This window comes from Chiloscyllium plagiosum, unplaced genomic scaffold (assembly GCF_037043375.1).
Source record: "Chiloscyllium plagiosum isolate Xiang-an unplaced genomic scaffold, Cpla_swu_hap1 HiC_scaffold_10, whole genome shotgun sequence".
Taxonomy (NCBI): domain Eukaryota; kingdom Metazoa; phylum Chordata; class Chondrichthyes; order Orectolobiformes; family Hemiscylliidae; genus Chiloscyllium; species Chiloscyllium plagiosum.
The window spans coordinates 67850428-67875751 of NW_028270148.1; the positions used below are offsets into that span (position 1 = coordinate 67850428).

The 25324-nt window shown below is 39.8% G+C and overlaps 1 protein-coding gene across 4 annotated transcripts in view; it reads left to right on the plus strand.

Moving 5' to 3' along the window:
• The window catches only part of papolg (poly(A) polymerase gamma), a 41287-nt gene extending 22206 nt beyond the window's left edge, over positions 1-19081 (plus strand). For all 4 annotated transcript variants that reach the window (XM_043696049.2, XM_043696053.2, XM_087991411.1 and 1 more), the window contains 8 exons: positions 5034-5143; positions 14366-14487; positions 14574-14755; positions 14848-14966; positions 15051-15274; positions 16770-16859; positions 17750-17806; positions 18010-19081. In XM_043696049.2, the coding sequence (XP_043551984.2) occupies positions 5034-5143; positions 14366-14487; positions 14574-14755; positions 14848-14966; positions 15051-15274; positions 16770-16859; positions 17750-17806; positions 18010-18108 (1003 nt within the window). In that variant the 3' untranslated portion in view covers positions 18109-19081. The remainder of the gene's footprint in view (positions 1-5033; positions 5144-14365; positions 14488-14573; positions 14756-14847; positions 14967-15050; positions 15275-16769; positions 16860-17749; positions 17807-18009) is intronic.
• Positions 19082-25324: the final 6243 nt, after the last annotated feature.

A 25324-nucleotide genomic window follows, 5' to 3' on the forward strand; every position in this document is an offset into this window, starting at 1 on the left:
AGATCGTTAGTGGAAGGGCATCACAGCAACATCTGTGAGGTGGACCCAGCGGCGAGAGACATGACTCTGACGTTAGTTGATCTGGCACAGGATGGTGGTGGATGGTGCCTGAGGATCAGAGACTTGGATATTTGTTGGGTCCAGTGTGGACATTGGTGAAGTGGTTACAGAGGGATGGTGGCACAGGCATCACTGGTGATGAGCTGACTTAGAACTAATGGACTCTCTTCAAGTTATATCTTTTATCCCCCCTTATTTTTAAATTATTCAAATTTGTGCTTTTCACTATTTTATTATATTGCTGTAAAATACATAACAATAATGGGAAAGTCATATAGTTTTCTATAAAAGGTTATAATTATAGAACTCTTAGTGATGAATAAAGCTTCAAAATGGTGAGAAGAAATTGCCAAATTGATTATTGGACCTGTCTTGCCATTGTCAAATACAGATTTTTGACAATTTTGTCCGAAGCTTTTTCTACCATAATTAGGATTATGAATTCTGATGTATGCTGTCCTGTGGGCTGAAAGGCTTGTGCACTCTGCAAAGGTATTTCAGAGGATCATGAGAATCATCCCTTGAGCTTGTTTTGCTATCAATCAATTTAACCTATACCTCCATTTCTGCAGGCATCCGTGTTCAGGGGCCCCTTTTGTTCAAATGTATATCACCGACTTGCATGAACAATTTAGTTGTAAATCCAAATTTGCAAAAGGTACCAGGTTAGGATGCACAATAACTTTTTTAGGTAAGAGCAGAACAGTGCATAGACTTATCTTATGAGGATGACTGACAGATGGAAATTCAATTTGGAGACATGTAACATCATCCACTTTAGATCCAAGCAACATAAATCAGGAAGTCTTCTAATCAATGTGAGACGAGGAGCAAAAAGACCTGACTTATCCATAAATTGCTCAAGGTTAATGCACCAGGACAAAAGGCAATTGCAAATGAAAGGAGTGTTGGTCTTGTCTTCCAGGGAGTGCAGACAGAATTTGGTCAGATCCCAACTAGCACGTTGCTTTAAATTTTCAACACTTATACTTTGGGAAGAATATATTGATTTTGTGAATGGAGATTCAGCAGAATTATGCTATTATTTGCCTCCTCAAGCTCTGATGACAAGTTACGTAAACTTGTTTAATGTTCCTTGAGTAAAATTGAAGAGTTTTAATTGACATGTTTTAAAAGATTAAGTATTCAATAGGGTAGATGCAGGAAAACCTGCCTTTTGGTGGGTGAAGCCAAAGCAAGGCTATTTATGGGAGAAATTAGGAAGCTTTTTTCTTAAACTTTGAATTCAGCATTCTGAAAGGCCATGGCGAATGGATTTGTTGGAAATCTCAAAATAGTTTTTTTGTTAGGCAAGGGATATGAAGCAATGGCTAATAAATGGAATTGAAGTACAGGGCATCCATTACCTAACTGGCCAAACAGGTTCGGTGGACTGTTTGTAAAGCATCATGTGTCGGTACAGTCTTGGTGGGTCAAAGGGCCTGTTCCTGTGCTAGTCAGGTGAGGTGACGGAAGACTGGAGGTTGGCAAATGTGGTGCCACAGTTTTAAGAAGGGCGGTAAAGACAAGCCAGGGAACTGTAGACCGGTGAGTCTGACCTCGGTGGTGGGCAAGTTGTTGGAGGGAATCCTGAGGGACAGGATGTACATGTATTTGGAAAGGCAAGGACTGATTAGGAATAGTCAACATGGCTTTGTGCGTGGGAAATCATGTCTCACAAACTTGATTGAATTTTTTGAAGAAGTAACAAAGAATATTGATGAGGGCAGAGCAGAAGATGTGATCTATATGGACTTCAGTCAGGCATTCGACAAGGTTCCCCATGGGAGACTGATTAGCAAGGTTAGATCTCATGGAATAAATGGACAACTAGCCATTTGGACACAGAACTGGCTCAAAGGTAGAAGACAGAGGGTGGTGGTGGAGGGTTGTTTTTCAGACTGGAGGCCTGTGACCAATGGAGTGCCACAAGGATTGGTGCTGGGTCCTCTACTTTTTGTCATTTACATAAATGATTTTGATGCGAGCATAAGAGGTACAGTTAGTAAGTTTGCAGGTGACATCAAAATTGGAGGTGTAGTAGACAGCGAAGAGGGTTATCTCCGATTACAACAGGATCTGGACTAGATGGGCCAATGGGCTGAGAAGTGGCAGATGGAGTTGAATTCAGATAAATGCGAGGTGCTACATTTTGGGAAAACAAATCTTAGCGGGACTTATACACTTAATGGTACGTCCTCGGGAGTGTTGCTGAACAAAGAGATCTTGGAATGCAGGTTCATAGCTCCTTGAAAGTGGAATCGCAAGTAGATAGGATAGTGAAGGCGGTGTTTGGTATGCTTTCCTTTATTGGTCAGAGTATTGAGTACAGGAGTTGGGAGGTTATGTTGCGGCTGTACTGGACATTGGTTAGGCCACTGTTGGAATATTGCGTGCAGTTCTGGTCTCCTTCCTATCGGAAAGATGTTGTGAAACTTGAAAGCGTTCAGAAAAGATTTACAAGGATGTTGTCACGGTTGGAAGATTTGAGCTATAGGGAGAGGCTGAACAGGCTGGGTCCGTTTTCCCTGGAGTGTCTGAGGCTGAGGGGTGACCTTTATAGAGGTTTACAAAATTATGAGAGGCATGGATGGGATAAATAGAGAAAGTCTTTTCCCTGGGGTGGGGGAGTCCAGAACTAGAGGGCATAGGTTTAGGGTGAGAGAGGAAAGATATATAAAAGAGACCTAAGGGGCAACATTTTCACGCAGAGGGTGGTACATGTATGGAATGAGCTGCCAGAGGATGTGGTGGAGGCTGGTACAATTGCAACATTTAAGAGGCTTTTGGATGGGTATATGAATAGGAAGGGTTTGGAGGGATATGGGCTGCCATGCTGGCAGGTGGGACTAGATTGGGTTGGGATATCTGGTCAGCGTGGGCAGGTTGGACCAAAGGGTCTGTTTCCATGCTGTACATCTGTGACTACTATGTTCTTACTGTTCTCTTCAGTTGACATGAATTCTCTTTTTTTCATCTGCCAAAATCCTTGGGAATAACTTACACCTTGTTAATTGAACGAGAACTAAATTCAGAAGAACAGACTCTCTGGTTCTGAAATAGTTTGTAATTGTGGAACTTCACACTTCTTTGTGATAAAATTTTAAAATATTAACATCCGCTTCAACTGTGTGTGTTTGTTTGTGTATTCCAATCTAATTTACTTTCTTGTGAAGAGAAAGGTAATTTTAATGTATTTTACTTCCTGGCTTGTTGCCTGTCTCTTAAAAAGAGGGGAAAGGATCATCTAAGTGACAGACCAGTCATCTTATGATAGACAGTAAATTTTGAAGGGAAAGCAAATTAAAGGGCAATATAAATCTGAGCCATTCTGAATGATTGATTATTTATCAAGGACCATTAGCATTGATTTGTTAAAGAATGGTTGGTTGTGTTTGACTAATTCAAGGCAGACCACCTGAGGGTAGCATAGAGCATGTGTGGTTTTAAAAGGTCCTGCATGAACAGTTCCTCCAAAATTGATGCAGTAGCAAGAAACTGAAGGTTATGGTCACTTTTGTGACTGCCTGTTTCCAGTGGGATTCTGAAAAGCTCAATATTAGCTCCCTTACTTTTCGTGGTTTTTTTTCAATTTTGGGGACACGAAAGGAAGTTAGCCATGTGGGTGATGAAAGAGAAAGCTGTATATTGCAGAAAGATATCAATGGACTGATCAGGTGAGAGTAAAATGGCAGATTAAAATCCGTAAGCAGTGGGGGAGATAATGCATTTTGGATCAACGAACTTTCCTGGGGTGGCATGGTTACGCAGTGGTTCGTGCTACTGCTTCTCAGTACCAAGGACCTGGGTTCAATTCCAACCTCTAATGACTGTGTGTATGCAGAGTTTGCATGTTCTCCCAGTGTGTCTGTATGGGTTTCATCCAGGTACTCCAGTTTCCTCACACAGTCCAAAGTTGTGTGAGTTAGATGGATTGACCATGCTAAATTGCCCATAGTGTTCAGAGATATGAAGAATAGGTGGATTAGCCATGGGAATACAGGGTTACAGGGATAGGGTAGCGGGGGTGGGTCTGGAATGCTTTTCAGAGGGTTGGTGTAGACCTGAAGGGCCAAATGACCTGTTTCTATAGTGTGGGGATCCAAGAGATCTCAGAATAGTGAGAAATGTGCTTCTTAATGTCCTGTGTAAGTCATGTGGAGGGTAGTCAGGTAACAGTTGAGTCTGCATCCTGTTGTGTTGGTCTAGGATAATTTCAGGTGATTACAAAGCTGTCTAATAAATATCAGATAACCTTTCAGCCAGTCACTCCGTCATCTGCAGGGTCATGGCTTTACCAGACTGTGTAAAGCAAATTCTAATTTTAATTGGAATTTTTACAGGGGTTTCAGGGCCATATTCTACAATACGATCCACTTTTCTTTCTGGGGGTAAAAGAATAAGGTTCTTAAGTATGAATAACAAGTATCATTAGTAAATGTCATAGCAGTGGTGAATTTGAATGAGAAATAGGCAAAAAGAACTAGAAATTGGATTAAATTGAATAGCTCTTTCATTCTGCACAAACATGATGGGCCAGATAGCTGCCTCTTGCACTGTTAATTTCTTGTTTCTTTGTAAGAACTCTGACCTGATTTGCTGGTTAGCTTGATAGTATGACCACTGCGGGCTACTTTAAGCTGAAGCCAGAATTGACTTCAATATCTTGACATGTGAAGTTCAGCCCACAAGAGATCACTTGTGATGAAAAGACACGAGAATTGCATTGATAAATATATTGGCCATAATTGCGTGGTGGAACAAAGTCGATAGACCTTATTCTGATCCTATATCCTCTGCTCTAAATCTTTGCAGGAAGTTTCTCCAATTTAAATTATTGCTATCACTTTGCTGAATGCAAAATCTGCCTCAAATGTAGCTTACCTTTGTAAATCCTGTTGAAGTAAAATCATTACCAATGTTCTAACAAGTAAATACCTACTGAGAGATCTATTTTTCTCTTTTTTTTATAGGGGTGATTATGTTACCATCTGGTTTATTGGAATAATTTTTAAGAAGGTGGAAAATGCAGAAAGTGTAAACATTGATCTGACACAAGATATTCAATTATTCACTGATACAGGTAAAAAAAAATGTACAATTTGATTTAAGCTCAGTGGCTTTGACAGTTTTTGAGATCAAAGTTTGTGCGAAGATTTGTAGCTCGGGTGCTCGTTGTTGTGGTTCTGTTCGCCGAGCTGGAAGTTTTTGTTGCAAACGTTTCGTCCCATGGCTAGGCGACATCATCAGTGCTTGGGAGCCTCCTGCGAAGTGCTTCTTTGATGTTTCCTCCGGTGTTTATAGTGGTCTGTTCCTGCCGCTTCCGGTTGTCAGTTTCAGCTGTCCGCTGTAGTGGTTGGTATATTGGGTCCAGGTCGATGTGTTTGTTGATGGAGTTTGTGGATGAATGCCATGCCTCTAGGAATTCCCTGGCTGTTCTCTGGCTGCACACACGCAGACAACAAGCAACATGAATTCGACTGGGACAACACTACTATCATAGGGCAAGCCAGACAGAGAACAGCCAGGGAATTCCTAGAGGCATGGCATTCATCCACAAACTCCATCAACAAACACATCGACCTGGACCCAATATACCAACCACTACAGCGGACAGCTGAAACTGACAACCGGAAGCGGCAGGGACAGACCACTATAAACACCGGAGGAAACATCAAAGAAGCGCTTCGCAGGAGGCTCCCAAGCACTGATGATGTCGCCTAGCCAGGGGACGAAATGTTTGCAACAAAAACTTCCAGCTCGGCGAACAGAACCACAACAGTTTTTGAGATATTTGCTATTTAGACTTGTTTTAGACTTCATAGGACAAGAAAAGATCTTAGTCCAGATCTTGATCTCCAGGTAACCTGAAACAGAACATGTGAAAGAGGTGTGCTTTGAAATTCCTTGCGTATCCCAATTTGACTGCGCAGGAGGTTTAAGCTCCTGATAGGAAATTACACTCTGTCCATAAGCCTCCAAAAATGTCTGAAGTTCTGCAGAGTCGGAGACTTTTTTCAAGAGCTTTGACTCAACCTGAGTAGCTACCCAGGAAAAGGTTCGGGTGAGATTAGATTTTGCCTGGCTAACAATATAAAACTGACCTCCACCCTGACTCCTCATTTCATGGTCTCTCCAACACTGATCACCCTCCCCATTATCCCTGTTTTCACACCTTTTTAACCCTTCCCTGAACTACTTTTCACCTTACCCTCTCACCCACTTGCCTTTTTGGTAGCTTACAAAGAGGCTTCAGGACATTTTTTTTTTAAAGACTTTGTGCATTGCTGGAATACGTCAGTAAAGTAGTCAATAAAAAAGCGCTTGGCTTTTAAGAGTATTCACTCCAGTGTAGTCTGCATGGTTTACTGGGCTGAGATTCTTACGGTGGACTCTTCAGAAGTCAGGCCTGAAAAATCTTGGGAAGGTACGTGACTTTTTATCTGATCTGGATTAGCAATATTAACTCTGACCCAATTAGGAAAGTTTGAGTCCTAGCAATCTTTTCATTTTATAAACAGTTTTGTGCAATATAACAGGTTTACAGAACCCATGCAAAAAATAGATTGCATGAACTAATTTTAGCACCTATTCAAAAACTGCAGCTTGACTTTGGATGTGTTGCATTTTATGACTAAAGGTTTTGGTGATGTTATGGCTTTATCATTGAAATGTGCTTAATGCTATCAGTTCAGATTCCTCAGTAACTATCCAGTTTAGGTCAGAGAATGACTTCCTTCCACTTTTGGAGTTATGGGTCCTGAGATGATAAATCGTCCAATACTGGATCTGCATACATTGCCATAGATGGTGTTTGTGAAGTAGGTTGATGCTCAGATTTTCGTACGCCGCTTCTGTTGATTTCACTTGAACTGCTCCTGCATCTGTCAACACTCCATGGATGGTATCTTCCCATAGACTGTTTGTTTCTCCAGTTTGAGTGATCCCATACAAGGGAGTGCTCTGAGTCATTAGTAATGTTGCGTTTATCAGGGAGCTTCATAGAACTGGGGTGGAGTGTTGTGATGAGGAAGATAGAAGAGCATTTGGTGTGATGGCACAACCTTGCTTTACCCCAGTTTGAACTCTTACTGAGTCTGTATTTGATCTGTCAGTGAGGATCATGTCTTGTCTTGTGTTCTGCAGACAGAGGTTGGTGATGAATTTCTATGGGCAACCAAGGCGGAGGTGGACGCTACATAAAGTTAGAGATGTACAGCATGGAAACAGACCAGATGTCCCAGATTAATGTAATCTAGTCCCATTTGCCAGCACTTGGACCATATCCTAACTAACCCTTCCTATTCATATACCCATCCAGATGTCTTTTAAATGTTATAATTGTCCCAGCCTCCACAATTTCTACTGGCAGCTCATTCCATACACACACACACCATCCTTTTGCGTGAAAATGTTGCCCTCTAGGTCCCTTTTTAAAATCTTTCCCCTCTCTCCCCAAGCCTATGCCCTCTAGTTCTGGACTGTTTGCTCCTCTCCCCACCCCCCAGGGAGAAAGACCTTGTCTATTTACCATATCCATAAATCTCTCTAAGGTCACCCCTCAGCCTCCAACACTTCAGGGAAAACAACCCCAGCCTGTTCAGCCTCTCCCTATAGCTCAAATCCTCCAACCCTGGCAACAGCCTTGTAAATCTTTTCTGAACCCCTTCAAGTTTCACAACATCTGTCTGATAGAAGGGAGACCAGAATTGCAGACGATGTTCTAAAAGTGGCCTAACCAATATCCTGTACAGCCACGTGATGTCTCAACGCGTATACTCGATGCTTTGACCAAGAAAGGAAAGAATACCTTCACTATCCCAGCTACCTGCGAGTTCGCTTTCAAGGAGCTATGAACCTTCACTCCAAGGTCTCTTTGTTCAGCAACACTTTCTAGGACCTTACCATTAAGTGCATAAGTGCTGCCCTGATTTGTCTTTCCAAAATGCAGGACCGCATATTTATCTAAATTTAAACTCCATCTGCAACTCCACGGCCCATTGACCCACCTGATCAAGATCCTGTTGTAATCTGAGGTAACTTTCTTCGCTGTCCACTGCACTTCCAATTTTGACGTAATCTGCAAAATTACGAACTATACCTCCTCTGTTCACATCCAAATAATTGATATAAATGACAAAAAGCAGTGAACTGAGCACCGATCTTTATGACACACCCCACTGGTCACAGGCTTCCAGTCTGAAAGGCAGCCCTCCACCACCACCCTTCTACCTTCAAGCCAGTTATGTATCCAAATGGCTAGTTTTCCCTGTATTCCACGTGATCTTAACCTTGCTAACTAGTCTACCATGAACCTTGTCGAACATCTTACTGAAGTCCATATAGATCACGTCCACCACTGTGCCCTCATCTTGTCCCCCTTGGTTACATCTTCAAAAAACTCATCAAGTTTGTGAGACATAATTTCCCACGCACAAAGCCATGTTGACTATCCCTAATCAGTCCTTACCTGTCCAAATGCAAGCAAGTCCTGTCCCTCCGGATCCCTTCCAACAACTTGCCTACCACCAACGTCAGGCTCACTGGTCTGTAGTCCCATGCTTTTCCTTACCACCTTTCCTAAATGTCAACCATAATTTGTCCCTGTTGATAGTTGAAGGCCTTCGTAGTTGGAAGTCAAAGACGGCCATGCATAGACATTGCTTCTGCTTTCTGTATATTTTATGGACTAATGATCTTTGCAATAAGACCTCAGCGGAGCTTCTTAATGGATGCAAAGTCCATATTATGACTCTGGACAAAGCTCAGTTGTCATGCCTTTTTTTCCCTGACAGACAGCAGGAAGACCCCTATGTAGTTATTGTAATTAGTCTTGTCTCCTGTCTGAGTGATCCCCTGGCATACATGCTGTCTTTCCAGATGAGGGATCTGACTTCCTGTGTTCATTGCCACAAGTGTTTCTTCCCCTATTTCAGTGTTGTTTTTAGGAGGATTCTAGCTGTAAGGCAGCCTTGTTGATTCTCAGCTGTCAGACAGTTTATTCAATCTCCACATCCGGCTGGTTGTGCTGAGATTGAAGGCACTTGTCAAGGACTGAGTCACAGTTGAGATCCTCAAAGTCCTCATTCCACTGAGTGCTGACAGCTTGTCTGACCTCATGCTTCCATTCCATTCTTGGCTTTCAGTGGAATAGCTATTTGGATGCTTGGCAGTGGATGCTCTTCTGTGCACTGAAGAATCTTATCCAGGTCATGGCTGCACTGTTTCTAATAGTCATTTGTTCTTTTAAGTCACCTTTTTCTGTGTTGAACCTGTGGACATCTTGTGGTCCTTACTCGTTGAAACTAAAGAAGATAACTAAAGTGCTAACTGAGCAGGACTCTCATTGCAGGTCTTTGAGTTTATTGCCACAGGATATTCGTTGTCAGAGCTTCTGCCACTGCTATTTTGGGTCTAGGTTGACTGGTTTAGGTGAGGTTCGATCCAGCAGTTGTCAGCTCTTGTCATGGCATGTGTGGTGCAGACATCCTTGTGATCACTCATTCAGGCAATGACTTAGTCAAGCAGGTGCTAAAGTTTGGGATGTGAGTGATGCCATAAGATGTATGTCTCTGTTGAAATAGAATGTGTAATGACCAGATCATATTCAAGGCATTTTGTCAGAAGATGGGCTTAATTGTTCTGTGTTTTCACTATGCCTTTTTTGCTAATTGTGATTTTTCCAGAAGTTTGTGTGCATCAAGGACAATTGTAAATATCTCTCTGGGCCAGGAGAAAACCATTGATCACAATTGGAATGGAATTTGTTTTTGGCCTCATCTGTTGCTTGTAGGATTAAGGTGTATATACTGCTTCTGGGTTGTGGTGAGCCAAAAGGTCATGAGATATTCGTTTATTCCACAAACGGACCCACCTGAGATGGTCGACGAGTTTGTAATTTTTGATGAAGTCAACTTCGTTGAGTCAGCATTCTCCACTAACTATATTGCATTATCAAACAGACTATTCGCTACAACAGTAATTAATTTTATATATTATTTTCTTTACTATAATGCTCTCAAGTGTTTTCTCTCTCCATATTTTTTACGCAACTTCTTAAATTGCCTGTCATCTAAGGACAGTACCTAATCTCCTTTGCTTGTGGGCTGTAGCTCCATATTAACCAACTTTTTATTTTTCTCTGGCCCTTTGATGAAATGTTCCGGAAAAGAAGGTTAACTGATGTCTTCTGTCAAATACCATTTTTCAGCATTTAAGACAACTTTGCCAGTATCCCACATGCTTTATAGACGTTCTGAAATTCAGGAATTTCTTTGTCCAAACTTATCATCATCACTAACTCTTTCATATCCCATTTGTTGTTTTCATCTTTTTTTATGACTATGCTTCTAATCTCTCAGTTTCTGATTTTATAGCTACAGCTATGCCCTCTTTACAGAATAGGAACAAGCATGCAATTAAATTCAAATATTTGCCCTTCACAAGATGAACCATGTTTGACCTCTGACGTCAGGCCACCATGGTACAATCATGGATAATGTCTTCCAGAACAACTCCATTTCAAATGCTGTTAAGTTATGCAATGAACTATCTAATTGGAGATGGACTATCTGGAGTAATTACACCCTGACCAATCTAAAGTTACAAGCTTAATTATAAAACAGGTGATTCACTGAACAATGTGCTTGGCTCGCATCGAGAGTGGGGTTTTAATTTCTTTTAAAATTTACTTTGCTTTATCTTGTACCTTGAATCAAATAGCATTTCCTTTTTGTACTCAGACTTTTTATTTCCCGTCTGGGTGGTGCTTGAGAGTCTCTGTTATCAATGCTGGTAAAGTGTGAAGCCAAACACCTAAGTTAAATGTAAAGTGAAGATTCTTTCTAAAACTATTGGATATCTAATAGAAGTGGGTTTTTTTTAATGGTTTTCAGGTGTAGTAATTTCTCTTGTAGAACTAAATTTGAACCCAGGAACTTTCTCTGAAACTGAATGACAATACTTTTTCAGATGTAGGGCTATAATTCATACTTGAGGCTTTGCAGTGATTAGTTCTGTACTGTACAGTCCCATACAAGATGTAGATAGTTGGACAATATGCTTACGAAATACTGGTAACTGCAGGAAGATGTAGTATGTTACAGTTGGCTGGTGATATTTTGTATTAATGTTTTTGATTTGGTCCTGATTATGCTGCTACTAATGCTGTGTCCGAGATCATAACTATGAAGATTTGGCTTAACCAGTAGCAGTCATCACACTACTCCTTTATAGATGATTTATGTTTGTGTTACTTAACACATTATCGTTGAATGAAATAACATTAGAAGTTGGTTTTCTTTCCAACTTGATGCTATGGCATTTCATTGCTAAATTGATATAGTCTAGGGAAAGGACAAATTATCAATAGTGACTAATGCCAACTGCAGGAAGCACAAACAGCAAATCCCTACAGCAAAGCATACCTGCATTAATCTGATTAATGTGGTACCTGACATTACAACCTGAAAAATAGTTTGATTAATTTCAGGCAATTCTGAGCAAATTTACATTTATAGCCATAAAAAGGGATGTTGAAATTAACTTTTTTTTCCTTGTTCTGTAAACACATTTCCACCACCCATAAAATGCAAAGTTCAAACACAAAGCAAAATGTTTATCAGAGCCACTCCTCATGCTGAATGTGGGAATCTTTTTTATAAAAGAGTGGCACACTATGTGCCCATATTTTAAAAGTTATGTCCTCCTGAATTCCACATTGCACTATGCTATCAAAGCAAGAGATTATCAATCAGGGCATCTAAACTTGGCAGACCACAAATAAAGTCAACTTTCCACTAACTGTTGAATTACAGCAGTGATCCTATTAAAAATTGATGAAAAGAACTGATGATTGGATCGGACTGGCAATGAATTTAGTAAGAGGGCAGCTTCATATATGTGAAAGAAAATTCACAAATACAAAAACTTGGCATTACAGTCACTACTGATAATTTGCCCTCTCTAGCCTATATCTGTTTAGTAACGGAATGCCATAGCACCAAGATGCAAAGAAAACCATTAAAATATAATGTTATTCCATTCAATGATAATGTGTCAACTAATCTACTTCAAGGTACTCCTTTTCTAACATTGAACTCATCTATAAAGAATAGTGTGATTGCTACTGGTTAAGCCAAATCTTCATGGTTATAATCTCAGACCGAGCATTAGTAGCAGCAAAAACAGGACCTAATTGAAAACATGAACATAAAATGTCACCAGCTAATTGTTACATATTATATCTTCCTGCAGTTACCAGTATTTCATAAGTATATTGTCTAACTATCTACATCTTGTATGGGACTGTACAATGCAGAACAAATCATTGCAAAGCCTCAAGTATGAGTTATAGATTTTTGGAAACTTGTTGCAAAGTTAGGGAGTTGTTTAATCACTCCCATTATGTGCTTCCTTTGGTTACTGATCTTTGAATATCCAAATTCTGTAATTTTGATCTCCAGCTGTGTCCTGTTCTTATTGTGATTTTATTTCTGATTTAAAATTTGTAAGTGCTGGGGCTGCAAAGATCAGGCATCGTCTATGGGGAATCATAAATCTCATAGAATATAGGGAGAACTAGTCCATTTGGATGCAAAACTGGCTCGAAGGTAGAAGACAAAGGGTGGTAGTGGAGGGTTGCTTTTCAAACTGGAGACCTGTGACCAGTGGATTGCCACAAGGAACGGTGCTGGGTCCACTACTTTTCCTCATTTATGCAAATGATTTGGATGTGAACATAGGAGGTTTAGTTATTAAAGTTGTAAATGACACCAAAATTTGAGGTGTAGTAGACAGCGAAGAAGGTTACCTCTGATTGCAGTGGGATCTTGATCAGATGGGTCAATGGGCTGAAGAGTGGCAGATGGAGTTTAATTTAGATAAATGTGAGATGTTGCATTTTGGGAAAACAAATCTTAGCAGGACTTATACACTTAATGGTTGCTGAACAAAAAGACCTTGGAGTGCAGGTTGATAGTTCCTTGAAAGTAGAGTCGCAGCTAGATAGGGCAGTGAAGAAGGCATTTGGTATGCTTTCCTTTATTGGTCAGAGTATTGAGTACAGGAGTTGGGAGGTCATGTTGCGGCTGTACAGGACGTGGGTTAGGCCACTTTTGGAATATTGTGTGCAGTTCTGGTCTCTCCTATAAGAAGGATCTTGTGAAACTTGAAAGGGTTCAGAAAAGATTTACAAGGATGTTGCCACGGTTGGAGAATTTGAGCTATAGGGAGAGGCTGAATAGGTTGGGGCTGTTTTCCCTAGCATCGGAGGCTGAGCGGTGACCTTTATAGAGGTTTATAAAATCATGAGGAGCATGGACAACATAAATCGACTAAGTCCTTTCTTTGGGGGGGCGGCGACTTGAGGGCATAGATAGGTTTAGGGTGAGAGGAGAAAGATATAAAAGAGACTTAAGGGGCAACATTTTCATTGAGAGTGGTGCATGTATGGAATGAGCTGCCAGAGGAAGTGATGGAGGCTAGTACAATTACAACATTTAAAAGGCATCTGGATGGGTATATGAATAGGAAGGGTTAGGACGATACGAGCCGTGTGCTGGCTAGGTTAGGTTGGGATATCTGGTCGGCATGGACAAGTTGGACTAAAGGGGCTGTTTCTGTGCTGTACATCTCTGACTCTAAGTGTTTGAGGTCACTGACCCTCGTCAGATCCAGGAATAAACACTTATAATTGGCTTTGATCAAGGACAGGTGAAGCAGGATAATAAAAGGGTCTCTAACAGGGTAGAAGACAGGAGAGATTGAACAAAAGAAGAAATTTTTAGTTTTGTTGGGCTAGTGAGAATATTGATGTGGGAAGGAAAGAAACTAAAACATGCACTGCTGACTGAAAGCAAAAAGAAAATTGAAATGTGCAAACATTTTGGGGGGGGGGGGGGGGGTTAACAGCTTTGTCAGAAAATGAGGAATTTTGATTTGTCAAGGTTATAAAATGGGTCTAATTGAGAAGATGAGTTGTCCATGGTCAAGTTTGCTTTGAACTTCACTAGAATAGTTTTGTCCTCAGCCTCGTGCACTATCAGCATGAGAACAAAGGAAGAGTTAAGATTAGAGGCTACTGGCATATCAAGGTCGTGATCATTGACTTTAACAATGCATTCTGCAAAGTGGTCCCTCAAACAATGGTAGGTCTCACCAATGTACGTCAACATTTCCATCATCCATAGTATAAGAATTCTATGATTATTAACAGCTTAGATATTACATTATTTAAACTGTAAAAATAATTTCTTTTCACTTCATGACTTGCTCTTATCAGAGAACAATTCTGGTTTAATTCCAGTGTATAGACAAGCAAATAACATTAACATGCTGAAGGAGAAAATGAGAATCGAAGCTACACATGTCAAGAAAAAACAGCTCCATCAGTATTTGCCAGCCGAAATCCTACAGAAAAAAAAGAAGGTAAATATGGACTGCTAAATTGACCTGATCCAGCACTTTACCTTGGATTTCATTTTTTTAATGTCTCATTCTGTTTTGCCTTCCAGCAAAGCATACCTGACATTAATCGGAACTCTTCTGGAAATGTTGGAAATCTAAATCGCACATCTTTAGAAGGAAGTCCTTTGGACAGTTCTAGGGATACTGATGTTGGCACCCCTTTTGGTTCTCCTGCATTGTTACAAAAATCTTCCAAACCAAATACTCAGGGAACAGAGGACTTGCAGAAGTATGTGAAACTTATTTGGAACATGTTGACCACATTGACATTCATGTTGTAACATTATGGCACTGAAGACTTCTCTTTTTTTTTATATATAGACACAGTATTTCACCTGGAAAAATACAAGCTTCAGATGTAACAAAACAAATTCTTAATGACGGCAATTCTCCAGAAACTCAGCTTGGCCAAGGGAACTCTCGGCCTGTTATTGCTGCAAGTATGTCAACTTATTGTAACAGCTATTCAACAAGGCTTCATGTTTTGATTTCAAATACATTAAATAATAAATGTTTCGTTGCAGAGAATGATTCTATTTCCACTACTACAAGTTCCACTCCTTCTCAAGCACTCTGTTCTATTCCCACTGTTGTTGGGCGCAGTGTAATTCCTCGTTTGACATCTCCATGTAACCAGCCACAGCCAAATGGGACCAAGTTAACAACTAGCCCAAACAGCTCTTCATCAAAACGACCTCATTCACCTACGTTGGAAGAATCTCCAAAACGGCTTAAAGACCTCCCCATGGTAAGGTTTAATTTACACGGTGTAGGTATATAAATGCTTCAAACAATACTGGAACAGTATTTAAGGACCGCAATACGTATTAATCGGTAGCAGTTGAGGGAGAAAGTGATTTTTTTTTAATATACCATACAGGAAAGGTGGTTATCAAAACCTACCTGGTTATCCTTTTCCTTAGTCTGACCTTGACATAATTTTCTTTTTCCATTTCAGTTTATTGTATTTCTGATCTGCTGTGGTGCTGTAGAGAGTCAGTTGCAGACTCATTCGAATTAGAAGCTAATTGTGTATGTTTAAACTATAGTGTGTACTCTCTCATTTGCTTTTTGATTAAAAGAATATGGTTACATCGCACTTAAATTACTGCCCAATTTTTAATGTCTAAATGGAGGAAAGCTCCTTATTTTACAAATCAAATAGAAAAGAGAACTGTTCATGCCCTTCCTTTTTTTGGGGAATAGCAGACCACAGTGATTTTTTTTTGAAAATATTTCTCTTGACCACTCGCTGTAAAACTATTAAGAATGCTTGTGTTATGTTCTTTCAGTTAAGCAGTTTACGTTGAAAGAACAAGTTTATTGTTTCCAGGTGGCCTAAGTTAGAAATGGCCATTGGTTTTTCAGACAATTCAAAAAAGCTGCTTTTTTACTTGGAGGGCAATTATGATGTGCAACTGATTCATGCATTTGGGAAATTGTTGCATCATAATTGTAAACATGAAGTACAACACAAGTAGTTGGCAAGTGTCATTTAAGTATATTTTTATTATTTGTTCTCAACATTTTTCCAGTTTGGACGTAGTATTTGTAGTCCCTTGCCATTTCCTTGGCTCACTGATTGTAGGTTTTATTTTGAAGTATTGAATCCCTTGTGACACAGATGTTCTTAAGGTTCCTGATTGAAGGAACAGTAGTATATTGACCAAGTGACTTTGAATAAATAGGTGACATGCTTATGTTGAAGTCTTCCACTTTGAGAAGATGGTGTAACTGTGATTTTATTGCTTTCCCTCTCAGTCACAGATGAGGGTAATTGTGTTGTAAAGTGAACCTGCTAAGTTGCTGCAGTGTATTTCTAAATTGTCCTTAGTGCAGCTATAGTGGTGGGGAGAGAGTGGATGTTAAGCTTAGGGTAGTGGTCTGTCTTGAATGATGAATGTTGTTTTTTGCATCCAAATGGTAAGAATGCTATCACATTCCTAACTTGATCTTCACAGATAGTGGAAAAGCTTTGCTCGTCTGCACAACACCTGACTCGGTTTGTTTGTAATGCAAATGTCACAAGAAAGTATTCTTTTGCAGTGATGTTAGGATATGAAATATGTTCATTTCAGAAAAAAATTGGGCACATATTTTTCTAGGAGCCAGTAGGCATTAACTTTAGCGGACTTTCATATGCAGCATCTTTTAATCTAACTCCTATTAAATTAAAATGTTTTATGGCATTAATAATATTTTGGAATATTGTTTTAAATATTTTATCTATCCTGTCCTTCCAGATGTGTACTATTGAGCCAGATGATTGTGCTTTCAAACAATCTTACTCATCAAATGAAGAGGATGCACAAAAATCTCAGAAAGATGGACAGGTAGTGGTAACTACGGCTGAAGGTTGACTACAAGGGTCTCATGTCTCACTGGTTAAAATGTAGCATACACTTGCATCTAAGATTAGACTGCACAGCTTTACCCTTAAACTGATGATCCTGTCAGTAAATATTCATTTTTCTATAATCCTCAACACTACTGTAAGTCAGTTCTCTCAGCTTGATCAATATTCAATGATAACACATTTTAGTATTAATGAAATATTTTAGATGTAATTAACATCTTGCCTGTGTAGAATATTCCTGAAGTTGAAGCATTCTTGTGTCTGCACAATGTATAGTTGCTACTCAAATGCTGTCTCTTATACAGGAAAGGCAGTTTGTGCAAGATGTGCTTTTGCTTTAAATGCTGCATTTTACAGTCTGTGCCATGGTGATTTGGGCTTCTTTTATACCTTGTACAAGGACTTATAACAAGCCTGTTTGCAGATGTCTATTTTATTTGACCATTTGACTTTTACAGTAATGCAGACCATCAACACAAATTAAGTGCCATTTACATGCAGTTTTTCCTGTGGCTTCTTCCCCTGAAGGGAAGTGCTAGTTGTGGTTCAGCACTTCATACTTGTTGTCACAGCTGATACTAATCAAAGTGAGGACTAATTTTTGATACAACAAACATGGGAATAGCCCAGTTACCGCAGTGGATATTCCACTCCCTTTCAATGTCTGCCTGGTTCAGTTGTTTCCATTTCAAGCAATAGTTATCCAACTATTGAAAAATATTTTAAAATAATCCGTCTATGTAAATATAATCACATTTCAAGTTTTTTTTTGTAGTGGGGAAGGGGGTTAGTGACACTTAACTTCACCTATCTGATTGTAAAACTTGTTTTGCTTCAATTGATTAAATTGTTGTCTGTATGTAACAGGACAGCCAAGGAGAAGTGAAATCCATGCCCATTCCAACAATTGATACAAGATCACAGGTACTACCTATTAAATATCTTTCTTCACAGGAAACGATGATTCTACGAGTAATGTCTGCACTCAAAACTTTCTGAAGATTCTGAAGAGTGAATTTTCACTCTTAAATTAAAACACCTCTTGTACTTCTAGAATTCACCTTTTTAATCAGTGCAATTTAACATGCTTCTTTCTGTCCTTCTTTTGGTGCTGATTTTCTTTACAGAGACTACCCAGCAAGGAGCTACCAGATGCATCATCTCCAATTCCCACGAGTAGCATACGTGTCATAAAAAATTCCATCAGACTAACCCTTAATCGGTAGCAACACTGACTTGTCAGGTAAAAGTCATTTGTAATTCTTAAACTATTCAAGCATGTCAGCTGTATTTTGTTAAAATTTGCCCAGACGTTGAAAGTGGAGTTCTGCTATATTATTGTTATCCTGACATGGTGTTGAAGCCAGAAGGTGGGTTAGTCGAAACTACTCCACTATGTTTTGCAGACAAGATGCAAGAGGTACCAGAAGTACGTTTTGGTTTACATTTCAAAACATGTACTGATGACTGACTCTGGTTAACCAATATCCATAAATCTGAGGCCTTGTTATAGAAAATGAGGAAGGAGGGGGGAGAAAATCAAAGCCTTAAATGGATGGAATAGCTTCTGGCCTCTTAAGATCAACCAGTGTCTCTGGACATATTTGTCTCTTCGCCCTGAATTATGCATTGTATGTGTGTAAATACTTGTGAACAGCCTTTTATTGAAAAACAATCAGTATTGCATTGACAGTTCTTTTCAGAAGGCTGATGTGTAATTTTAATAATTGTAAAATAACAAAAAAAACTTGTCCTGTGTATTTTTATGTTACCCCTCCCCATTAATGTTTTGTGTATATAACAAAAAACAAAAAAAAGTAGTCATTTTAGTTATTGGTATCGGGTTTTGAGGTTTAAAATCTTTACAGTTGGAGAATTTCATCACTTCAGGAAAGCATTTATAGGTAATTTGTTTTTGATTACTTCTAATGGCCAATGACAAGTCTGCTGATTTTTCTAGTGTGTGTGTGTGTGTGTGTAAATATATATAGCACTGCATATAAATGTCTACAAAGCAGAATGAAAAGTTTAGTAATTGCCTAAAATGTCTTTTTCTGCTGTAACTTCATTGTCACTGTGATTTACATTTTCCAGTGCATTCAGTTGATTGTTTTGTAGGCCTAAAATCCATATGTATTTGAAAGAATATTTTTGTATTTACTGTATAAAAAAATTAGAGTAAAAAACTTTAAAAACTTGTGTGTTTTGTGTTGCAAAACATTTAGTCACAACTGAACATACTTTGGAAAGTTGACCCTCCCAGTAAGATCATTGAAATTTATAGCCCCGTCTCCATTAATCCTCTGCCTTTAAGTTATCATAAAAAAAGGATTCTGGAAGGCTGCTGTTCATTAACCAATGAAACGTTGAGTTTGAATTTATACTGTGATTAAAGAAAGCAGAATTAATAATATTTGCTGGGAGCTGGCTCATGAATGTTGATCTTTGACTTCGAAATGTGAACGAACAGTGTATATTGCAACATCACAATGTCCTTGGAAGACCTGCTTTTCAAAATTGGGACCGAAGCTATTTTTGATCTGTAATTGGTTGGTAGTTGTAACTGGCAAAGATTTGAAAGCTGGCTGTTAATTTTGCACTTCTGCTTGTTATTTGCAACAAAATTGGAAAGTGCAAGAATTATTGAGTAGTTATGGGACTTTTTACCATCTCAGTCTTTACTAAGATCATGGTATAAGAGGTAGAGAGGGACCACAGAATTCAGGAGAACTTTCTATGTCTGTTTCCTATACAACAAGGAAGGAAGCATTGTAGGTAGGTAAACCATTCGTAGTAGAATATTTATAGGGGACAAGTTTAGATTAGCAGTGGAAAAGGGCAAGGAGCTATTCAAAGTTTTGGAAAAATTGGGGAAGTGGGAAGCCAACTTTAATGGAGTGACAATGGAACTGATGCAGGCAAATTTGAATCGTATATTGACAGGTAAAAGCAAGTAAAGAACCAATGGTATGAATGATTGAAGTTAAATAGATAATGCACCTGAGAATCAGGCTGCTGAGGATAAAAGAAAATGGTGAACAGTCCTTTTCTACATGGAAAGAAGGAATCTCTGTTTTTCTTGATTTAACTCATCTGGACTTGATGTGCAAGATTTGGCAATGATACAAAATGTTTAAATATAAGGAACTGAGAAGGATGAGGATAAGCATCAAAGAGGACATCGAAATGCTGGTGAAATGGGCAAACAAGTGGCAGCTGAAGTTTACTGCAAGTAAATGTGAAGTGATCCAGTTTGGTAATTTCTTCTGTTAAGTCAAGGCTGTAACACTAAAAGCAAATGTGTAGAGCAGAGGGACTTGGGAATGTATGTGTTCAGATTATTGTAGGTGACCGGGCAAGTTGAAAAAGAAATACATTAGGGTGGCATGGTGGCTCAGTGGTTAGCACTGCTGCCTCACCACCCAGGGACCTGGGTTCAATTCCAGCCTTGGTTGACTGTGTGGAGTTTGCACATTCTCCTCGTGTCTGTGTGGGTTTTCTCTGGGTGCTCTGGTTTCCTCCCACAGTCCAAGTCAGGTGAATTGGCCATGTTAAATTGCCCATAGTGTTAGGTGTATTAGTCAGAGGAAGGTGGGTCTGGGCGGTTGCTCTTTGGAGAGTTGGTGTGGACTGGTAGGGCCGAAGGACCTGTTTCCACACTGTAGGGAATCTATAAGTATTCAGGCTTTATAAATGAGGCATAACATTCAAAAGCAAGAATGTTATGTTTACCCTGTAAAAAGCACTGATTGGTATAAGTAAAGTCATTAGTGAGGGCAAAAATTATTAACAATGGTTCCAGGAATGAGGATCTTCAGTAACTTTATGACTAAGTCCTAAGGGGTGAATAATTTCTCTTTGATTTTGAAGTTGCTTTTTTTTTAGTTCCGTATATATTGATCATTTATAAAGTTAAAAAGAAACAAACCGGCCAGATTTCACATTAATTAAAATTGAGCAAGTCTTATAAACTCATTCCATTAAGAGTAAAGATGATTAAAAGGTAGAACCTGTCCAGAATCTTGTGACTTAAAAGGATTGGAGGGGTGTGAGGGGGCGGGAGAGAGAGAGAGAGAAAGACTGAGTGGCATGGTGGTGCACTGGTAAGCACAGCTGCCTCACCGGTATCAGCGACTTGGGTTGGAGACCACCCTCGGCGACTGCCTGTGTGGAACTTGCACATTCTCCCCAGTCTGCATGGGTTTCCTCTGGGTGCTCTAGTTCCCTCCCACAGTCCAAAGATGTGAAAGTTAGGTGGACTGGCTATGCTACGTTGCTCGTAGTATTTAGGAATATAGATGCTATGTGGATTAGCCATGAAACATGCAGGGTTAGGGGGATAGGGTGTTGTGGTTCTGTTCGCCGAGCTGGAAGTTTTTGTTGCAAACGTTTCGTCCCCTGGCTAGGCGACATCATCAGTGCTTGGGAGCCTCCTGTGGCGCTTAGGCGGTTAGCGCAGGATTCCCATTTCCTGGCTTGTCTCAGTGTCTCTCGCCCGTAAGTGTTCAAAGTTTGTGCGAAGATTTGTAGCTCGGGTGCTCGTTGTTGTGGTTCTGTTCGCCGAGCTGGAAGTTTTTGTTGCAAATGTTTCGTCCCCTGGCTAGGCGACATCATCAGTGCTTGGGAGCCTCCTGCGAAGGGTGTGTCTGGCTGGGATGCTCTTTGGAGGGTCAGTGTGGATTCAATAGGTCTAGTGGCCTGCTACCACACCGTAGGAATCCTATGAAAAGCAAATATATCTGATAATCTTTTAAATTTTGTCAGTGTGTTACATCCTGTCTGTAACAGACCCACAGCCTTCGGTTAATTATTCTGAGCTGGGGTAATCATAACAACTGGCTACTGGCACACTGGAAATAATTTTAATTTTGATGAAGGGATTTCAATCTCCCACTGTCAAGTCCGTTGAGGTACCACTGAAGCAGAAGTAGAATCCTCAACATCCTTTTTCTGTGGTACATTGAAAGCAAAATCGCAAATGATGGAGATCCGAAATAAAAGCAACACGCTGGGGATACTCTGCTCGGGTGTCATCTGTGGAGAGAGACAAAGTTAAGATTTTGAGTGTAATGACTTCTATTTGAAATTGGAAAAACGTGGAAGTAATTGGTTTTGTAATCTTTAAAAGGCAGAGACAGCTGGAACAAAAGGTCAGGGAAAGAAGATTGGAGATCAAAAATCAGTCCTATAGATCTATAGAACCGAAAAATGCCCTTTTGGCTCATCATGTCTGCACCAGTCACAAACAACCACCTAACTATTCTAATCCCATTTTTACAATACCTGGCTTAATATGCCTTGACATCACAAGTGCACATCTAAGTACCAGTAAAATGTTCTAGTCTCTATTATCCTTTTTTATCAGCAGTGAGTTCCAGATTCCCACACCCTCTGGGTGGAAAACATTTTCCTCCAATCTCCTCTAACCTTCTGTCCCTCACCTTGAATCTATACACCTTGGTCATTTGATCCCTCCATTGAGTGGAAAGTTTTCTTCCTGTCTTCCCCATCTATGCCCTTCTGTTTTTTTTTATTACATCTTCATTATGTTCCCCCTCCATCTCCTCTGCTGTAAGGAAACAATCCCGGTCTGTTTGATATCTCTTCATAGCTAAAATTTGCCAGCATAAGCAGCATCCTGTCCAGTGCATCATAATGTAGATTCTAGAACTGCACACAGTAGTCCAGCTGTGGGCTAACCAACATCTTCTACAGTTCCAGCACAACCTCTCTGCTGTTCAACTCTGTACCTTGGCTAATTGAAGCAAGTATGCCGTCCTAACTACATTATCTACCTATCCCACCACGTAAAGGAACTAGTGTACATGCACACTTGGGTCCCACTGTCCCTTGGTGCTCCCCAGGTCCATCATGTACTCCCTTGCTTTGTTTGTCCTGGCCAAGTGCATTACCTCATGTTTATTTTGATTGAAAACCATTTGCCACTGATCAATCCGTCTGACCAGCCTGCCTATATTCTCCTATAATCTAAGGCTACCCTCCTCACTATTTACCACCTCACTAAGTTTTATATCATCTGTGAACTTATTGATCAGCCCTCCTACATTCTCATCTAAAGCATTTATTTCTATCGCAAACAGCAAGGGCCTCAACACCGATCCCAGTGGACCCCACTGGCCACCAACTTCCAACTGGAAAAACATTCCTCCAACAGCACCCTCTGCTTTCTGCCACTCAGCCAATTGTGGATCCAATTTGTCAAATTTCCTTGGATCCCATGGGTTATCACTTTGCTAACAGTCTCCTGTGTGTTACATCATAACTACTTCAGAAATGTCATAGAGTAAAAGACAGAAGGAGTGGTAATATATGGTGGAGAAGGTGTGGCATAGATTCAGAGAACATGTTCATCTCAGAATAAGGATGACCTTTAACTGAAAGCAAAACTATGAAAAACAAGATGCAAACACTAGGTGGGGAGGGGAATCTGAACAGAGTTAAGGGTCTGAAATTGTTGGAACTCATTATTCTTTGGCCTTTCCAGATATTTTAAACCAGAGAAAGTATGAAATTCTGCATGGGCTGCACAAGCATATCTGTTAATCCAAGCTGGGAATTTAGGAAGTTTAGCCTCTTAAAAGGCCAGGTGACGTCTGCCATTTTTAAACTACCTGGGCTTATTTGAATGTATTATCTTTCAAACTGAAATCAGAGGTTTAAGTTAATCAATGGGATTAATAGTCTGTACACTATAACTTCATGATAGATGGGAGAAAGTGGGGACACTGTCCTTTTGACCAAGAGATATGATTGTGCACAAAGTTGAGGGGACTGCGCAGAGTAGATGGGGAGAAATGTTTCCCTTTGGGAGAAGATTCGCGAATCGGAAGGCAAAAAGCAGAAAAAAAAGTAATATGGAAAAAAATCTTTACACAACATATAGTTAGGAACTGGAATGTAATACCTACATGAGTTTTGAAGGTAGTTTCAATCAAAGTCTTCAAAAAAGAACTGGACAATGAACTGAAGACAGAGTTACCATGGTAAGTGATAGTTGGTAAATTGCTCTTGGAGAGAAGTGGCATGGCTACGCTGTAACCATATTATATGAATTATTTCACATGAATTTTCAGTCCACAAATGAGCTTTCTCTTTACCACTTTTGAGAGTCATTAAATTAATACTGGATGTTTCTGACATGCAGACTTTAGCTCAAAACACTTTCTTGAATTTGCTGAACAATTCTGACCGATCTTGGGTTTACTTCCTTGACTTTGCAGAGTCAGAGCTTCATACTTGCAGCAGCATAATACTGTATCTGCTTTTTGCAACAATCATGCCTTAAAAATGCATATTATTGAAGTAAGTAAAAAGAAGGGAACTGCTAGTGAAAGTAAAGCAAAAATGTTGCTTGATGTTCTTGGAATAAGTGTCAAACAATATACAGACTGACAATTTCATGTACATTGGGCACACTTTTTTCTTTTGGAATATAGCAGTTGAAATGGAAACTTCTGCCCTTGTAACGTAGTTATAGGTGAGCCTGTCAACATGTGGTGTGCGTGTGTGGGCTGTTTGTCTCCCAGATCAAGGGATCTGGTATCAGCAAGTGGGATGCCAACTTGGAATCATTCCCTGTCTCTGCTGCCAGTGCCCCATCAACACTATCCCCACCCCAAAATTCTGCTACACCCACCCCGAGCAATCCCTCAAAACATTTCTTACCTGCGATTTGAATTATTTCACAATCCTGGGACTCCAGTGCCTAACGGTTCAGCAGCTAATGGTTTGTGGTAGCCAATAATTCTTTGCAGCTTGGGCCTCTGGCACCAGAGTCCATTCCTCATGACAAAATCAGCAGCTGGTCTCAACTGCCTAAATGGCTTTTGATTCTTTTTCCAGGGTGTAGGTAATGCTTACACAGTAAACTTTTGTAGCTTATACCTAATTTCCCTTGAGTGGTGGTGGTAAACTAGGCAATGTGATTCTCACTAGCTCTCCAGCTGCCGGATGAGATTTGCCCTGCTGATTTGACAAGATTGTGCATTAGGTTGCAAACTCTTAAGAATTGCCAACAACAAAGCTCAAAAAACCAAACCAAATTGGCAGTCTGCCGCATTAAGGATTTTTAAGATCAATCTGAAATTTCTTTGAAAATTGCTCACTCAAGAAACAAGGTTTGTAATAAGGAACAATTTGCACAATTTGGATGGAAAGATGTGATCTCTACAATTGTATTTTATGTTGGAAATTAGCTTGATGTTTTGTCAAAATCGTGTGGTACCCAGACCAGTCAATGTTAGTTGACTGAAGACTAACCGGAAGAGCAGAAAGCAGAAACTAACTTGTAAATATGCTTCTAACTTCTAAATTCTTTTATGGTTAACCTGAAGAATGACTATTCACACAGCGTGCAAGAATTTGTTAATAAATAGTAGGAAATCAGCTTAAAAATATAAACTTTTACAAGATTTAGTAGCC